Source organism: Danio rerio, chromosome 17 (genome assembly GCF_049306965.1).
Source record: "Danio rerio strain Tuebingen ecotype United States chromosome 17, GRCz12tu, whole genome shotgun sequence".
NCBI classification, from domain to species: Eukaryota; Metazoa; Chordata; class Actinopteri; order Cypriniformes; family Danionidae; genus Danio; species Danio rerio.
The window spans coordinates 9973605-9980000 of NC_133192.1; the positions used below are offsets into that span (position 1 = coordinate 9973605).

At 35.6% G+C, this 6396-nt stretch overlaps 1 protein-coding gene across 2 annotated transcripts in view; it reads left to right on the forward strand.

Moving 5' to 3' along the window:
* Positions 1-6396, forward strand: part of tonsl (tonsoku-like, DNA repair protein) — a 55137-nt gene that overhangs the window by 22561 nt on the left and 26180 nt on the right. For both annotated transcript variants that reach the window (XR_012392702.1, NM_001111148.1), the window contains 6 exon segments: positions 39-111; positions 402-565; positions 999-1122; positions 3118-3344; positions 4737-5202; positions 5810-6000. Coding sequence is in view for 1 of the 2 variants with exons in the window: in NM_001111148.1 (NP_001104618.1) it covers positions 39-111; positions 402-565; positions 999-1122; positions 3118-3344; positions 4737-5202; positions 5810-6000 (1245 nt within the window). In the remaining variant the exon portion in view is untranslated.

The following is a 6396-nucleotide window of genomic DNA, read 5'->3' on the forward strand; positions in this document are numbered from 1 at the left end:
TCTTCAGGTGATGTATTAAGTGTCATGTTCCTTGACAGGGTCACCCGGTTAACGTAAGGGATTACTGCGGTTGGACTCCTCTACATGAATCCTGTAACTACGGCCATCAAGGTACTGCAGTTTAACCTTTTTTTCTTAAAATCTCCAAGACATGCGTATCTCCTCAGTGAGACTGAAATCTGTAATTATTTGGAATATTATATAATTTTATTAATTTAGTGATAAAAAAAAATGTCTTCATGTATAAACTCTTAAATTTTTTGTTGTATTTTTAAATTTTGTCTTAATATATAAAAGCATAGGAAATGTCATGGTACTTGACATAATATAGTTTAATCGTGTGTTGGGTATAATATATAGAGACGTGTCTTATCAGAGAGGCTGAAATCTGTTTCTTTCAGAGATCGTAGCATTCCTGCTGGACCGCGGAGCAAATGTAAATGACCCTGGGGGTCGAGAGTGTGGAGGAATCACACCTTTGCATGACACGCTAAACTGCGGACACTTCAGTGTTGCTCGACTGCTGGTGCTGAGAGGAGCGTCAGTCACTGTTCGCAATAGCAAGGTAAGATATAAAGTCAAAATTCTTATTACGTCGCAATTCCAAGTTCTAAAGTCAAAATTCTCAATTATAATGTAAAAAAAATCCAAGTTCTATAGGAATTCAGAGTTATACCGTCGCAATTCCAAGTTCTAAAGTTGGAATTTTGAGTTATAATGTCCCAATTTCAAGTTCTAAAGTCAGAATTCCGAGTTATAACGTCGCAATTTCAAGTTGTAAAGTCAGAATTCTGAGTTAAAATGTCGCAATTTCACATTCTAAAGTCGTAATTTTAAGTTATAATGTTGCAAATCCAAGGTCTAAAGTCAGAATTCTCAGTTATAACGCCGCATTTCCAAGTTCTGAAGTCAGAATTCTGAGTTGAAATAAATATTTGAATTTCCCTTCTTTCTTTGCTGGTTGTCTTTGGTGTGTCTAACGTGAGCTCTGTGTATAGGGTCACACTCCTCTGGACACTCTCCGTCAGTGGTTTAAGACTTACAGTGGACAGCTGGATCCAGAGACCAAGCAGGAGTGTTTGGAGACTGAGAAGCTCATCAAGAGAGCTCTGTCTGGAGACGGTGAGCACACAAAATGGTTATGTATTATGACATCTTGCTTACATATTTTAAATGTATTTGAAAATTAATTTTCTCTTGTTTAGAACCAAAATCTGATAAGTTGTTAATGCTTCCAGATTTAAAAGAGTACCCCAACAATGGCTAAAGCCACACAAATTAGAGGGTCTATTAAATGGCATAACATATTTTTGGCCGATAAATTTTCAATAATATTCTAATATAATATAATATTAGAACTATGTTGCTTTCAGTTTGTCATTGTTGTTCAACGTAGTTTCACAAAGATTCAGCTACTCGGGTATTCAGCTATAATATATCGTAAATCAGAAAATCAGAAAAGTGTTCGGGAGCTACATTCACATACACTTTCACGACATGCTTGACCCAAAATTGAAGGCCTAAATTGTTAACATAAGTTTATTTAACGCAACTAATCTTAGGTAAGGTTATTGTCTCAGTTAATGCCTAACAACGTGTTAAAACAGTTATAATTTAATAATTTTAATAAATAAATACATTTAATAGCTACAAAATTTTTTTGTCGTATTTTTAAAAATAATAACTTTTTTTCACTGTTGATTTTAATTTATTAACTAACATTTACTAATGAGACTTTATTGTAAAGGGCTACCTATTGTACGTGCATTTGAAATTAGTGAAACATGTATTTACTCTGAACGTGTATATAAATAAAACAATATGGCAAGTAATATAAGTTTTGTTTGTTATAACTGTTAAAGTTGCTTTTTTTGTACTTTAGGTCAATATTGTGTGCTAATACTGCAATATAAAGACTTCAGCAGTTAATCACAACAAGAACATTTGATACAGTCATAAGCCTAGGGATGATGCTAATAATCTTAAATTTGTCAGATCTTTATGCTAACTAGATTGTAGAATATTTAAAGGGAACCTATTATGAACCTGTTTACAAGATGTAAAATTAGTCTCTGATGTCTCTAAAGTATGTATGTGAAGTTTCAGCTCAAAATATCACACAAATAATGTTTTATAACTCTTTGAAACTGACCCTTTTAGGCCGCTTTGGTGGTCGCTTTAAATTTGAATGAGATTGTGCTCTTTTCAAATGAGGGCGGAGCTACAAATGCCTGTGTCAGCATAGTGGCAGATTCAGACATTTAGTGTTTTCTCTGTGCAAAACTGAAAGTGTTAAAGAAGTGTCTCAAAATAAGGTAGTCTGGTTACTACTGTTCTTTTGTGCATCCTAAAACTCCACATTTAGAATGCCTTAGTCACTGATATTATCTTCAGCAGGTGAAACTATAATGGCAGACGGCTGCATCTCACTCAGGGCTATTTATGCTAATGAGGGAGAGATTGTCACTAATGGGCAGGGCTTTCCCCCTCTGATGAAGGTCAATCAAAGTGTTTCTGCAGGCTGTTTTTATCAAGTGAAATTTCTGCCATGAATCTCTATCCGTGCGCATGCTAATATGTTCACCTAATCTCCTGCGTCATTAACTACATGGTGCAGGAGATTGGTTGCTGTCACCTCAGCAGCCAATGAACTGGCACCTTATCAGTTTAAATGCTCCACGTCGTTTTTCACTGTTATGCTGCTTCTCGTTTTTGGAGACCCTCCTCCACCCCAGCTCCACCTGTGTTTAGATCTGCTATGGGGATTACATATATATTATGTTTGCAGCAGCAGCATGTTATTTTCTCAGACGGTATGTCTGTGTAGTAGCAGGTCTCGGTACCTGCTCTGCTTTAATAATCAAAGCAGCAGCAGCGTAGCAGGTCTATACCGCCAAGACCAACAACATCAACATTGCCATATACATATTCATTACCAAACTAAATCCAGAGTGTTCATCAAAGAAGTCTGACTATGAAAAAACAGAATTCATTTTTACCATTAGAAGCTGTTTATATTCACAGACTGTTGTCACACAACTGTACTTAAACCCCTTATTAAAGTGATTTTTGCATAATAGGTCCCCTTTAAAGCATCCTTGTCTTATTCTCCTGTAGTCTCAGTTGTGTGTGCGGCTCCACGGCAGCAAAAGGAGCTTCAGGACAGTCAGCTGTTTGATGCGGAGTATTCAGAGCCCCTGCTGCGAGAGTCACCACCATCACCTCCACCAATCACACGTCCCGCTGCAACTGTCCCGACTTCTAAAGACTCGGCACCCAAACACAGAAGCACATCTGCTTCAACCCGTTGGCCACGGGGAATGGAAGTAGATGTTCTGTATGGGGTAAGGTTAATTTTCTAAAACATTTTTTTTTTCTAAAATTATATATTTAAATATGCAAATGAGGCATTATCAAATTAGATATGAACTTATTTGCATAAGTTGAATAATGAGCAGAAATATGAACACTGAATAACCAAAATTGTCTTTTTACTGATAGGATTTTATATACAGTATAAATAAAGACTGGAACCTTAGAATCTAACAAAAGAGCAGTCCAAAAATGAGTACACACAAATTAGCATGCTGGAGAAAATATTAAATAAAATGTTAATAAACAGGAAAAATCAAGAGAAGCACAATTTTTTTTTTGAAATTATAGTTTAAATTTCTCTTTGCTGTAACTTATTTAAATTTAAATATATTATCTTTCTATTTTTAAAGACATTAGGTGTCCAAACTCTTATTTATATAATTGCCTGCAATTTTCTGGAAAGGTCTGTATATGTAAACAGGCCCTTTTTGAAACTACCAGTAAATTTTCTGGAAAGCGAAGTTGCAACATTACCAGTAATTTGCCGGAATGCTGCTCTGTGTAATCGCTGAAGGAAGAAGGAAAAAGCGCGTGCACTTCTAGAACATGCTGACGTGAGACGTCTACTTTAGCCAATCAGAACAGTCAGACGCATTCACGTCGGTGCGGTTTATGAAAATAAAAGCCTTTGAATATTTTTTCAGACACATTTAGCTGCTAGATGTTAGTCAGATGACGTTTATAAGTTCCTTCTTAAAGCCTACGGTGTAAATAATTATCGAAAAGATGCTCATAATAAGCTGTTGTTTGTTTACCTTCAAGCTCTACTTCCTTCAGTTGCTTGATGCGTCGCGTGTGCCCGTGAAGCAGCCTGTGAGCACCAGCACACACACATATCATGTACATCTCGACATGTGAAAGTGTTCCTCTATATTTTCATCGAAGTTGTTCACAATACTGATCTATCCACAGAGTTTGTAATGTAGTCAAATGTTTACAAATACAAGCGCAGCTGTTTAGAGCTCATTTCTGGTTAATGATGTGAGAATTTACCAGTATTTTGGAATGAATGTGTAAGTGGTCTTTTCTGGAAAAATTTTGAAACGTCCTGTGTGAACGGTGCTTTTTTTTTAAGCTTCCAGTAAAGTTGTTCTGGAAATTTTCACGGTATCACTGTATAAAAGGGGCTAATGTTTACTATGAAAGTCAATGGTTGTTGCTTTCCAGCATTTTCAAAATATGTACCTTTGTGTAAAACAAATCTAACTGGATTTGAACAAGTGAAGGATGAGTACATGATGACAAAATGTTCATTTTGGGGTGAACTATCCCTTTAAAAACCAGGGGCACAAATGTATGAAGTGTAATCAAATATTTACCTCATCTGTTAATATAATTTTATAATGTTGTTACTGTTTTAGGATGATAGCAGTTCTTCAGATAATCCCGACTCAGATTGTTCACTCAGTCCTCTGCGTCCTGTTCGGTCGAGACCGCGTTCCCCACCTGCACAGTCTCCACAAGAGGTCCCATCCAGTCAGGAATTGCCCTCTGTATATGGGATCAAAGAAACAACAGTACCCCCGCAGTCAGAATCCGGCAGACTGGAGTACCAGAAGGCCATGCAGAACCTGGGCAGTGCCAAGTCCCGCCTCTTCTCTCAGAGCCTATCAGAACCAGCCTTTACCAGCACGCCAGCGGTGTCGGCCAATAGCAGAGCAGCGCTGGTTCCAGAGGACCAGTATCTGGCAGATGATTGGCTGGAGGATGACCTAATTGATATGCAACCCAAGAAAAAGCGCAGAGTTTCTGAGCACAACGCGACAAGAGAAACCACTTCCAGAAGCCAGAATAATTCCTCCACAATTGCTGAAGTTCCTCCTAGAGGTGTGTAAATGATATGAAATGAGATGGTATTGTATTGTATTGTATGGTATTGTATTGTATATTATATTATATTATATTATATTATATTATATTGTATTGTATGATATTATATTACAATATATTATATTATATTATATTACAATATATTATATTGTATTGTATGATATTATATTACAATATATTTTATTATATTATGTTACAATATATTATATTATATTATATTATTTTCATTTATATTATATTATATTACAATATATTATATTATATTATTTTATATTATATTATATTATATCATATTGTATTGTATGATATTATATTATATTATTTTATATTATATTATTTTATATTATATGATATCATATTATATCTTATTGTATTATATTATATGGTATTATTTTATGTATTATATTATATTATATTATATTATATAACAAATTATCAATAAACTTATATTATTGACACACAATTGTTTTATCGCACTTTAATTTCCTGATGTTCTGCAATCTCTTTATAACAATCACAGTATCGGATTAATGTTTTATTATTTACCATGTCATTGTTTGTAATAACACTCCGCTGACAGCTACTCATATTTCTGTGCTTGCAGTTCAGAGTTGCTCCAGCAGGGGAAGCCTGTCTCTGAAGAAGGGCAGTAATAAGCCTCGGCAGGTGAAGATGAATCAGCTGCCCGGGATGGTGATGTTAGGCAGGAGGGAAGTGAGCAGGTCACAGAGTCCCATAATGACCCAGGAGTCTGACCACATTCAGGAGCCTGCGCCACCTTCCCATCAGGCTATGGTACTACACACATTACATTGTCAATAGTAGCCTTGCGCTGAATCTGCACCCACAGAAATCTGCACATATTTTTAGCCCATCATTGAATCTATTTACCTGTGCAATATATATTTATTCAGCTTTTATGTTAATTTCAGTAATATTATTGCTGTTATTGTTATTAATATTATTAATATGATCTATATTATTATAGTTAGTATACTCTCAAAGTAATTTCCTGTAAATCTGCAGATTTTGTACAAAATTTCATATAGAAATGCCAACTGGCTCAGCCGGGACTTGAACCAGCAAACTTCTCTCTGTGAGGTGACAGTGCTAACCACTGAGCCGCCGTGCTGTCCTATTTTAATTAAATAATTAATTTGCTTTTCTGCTTAATCTGGGGTCGCCACAGCA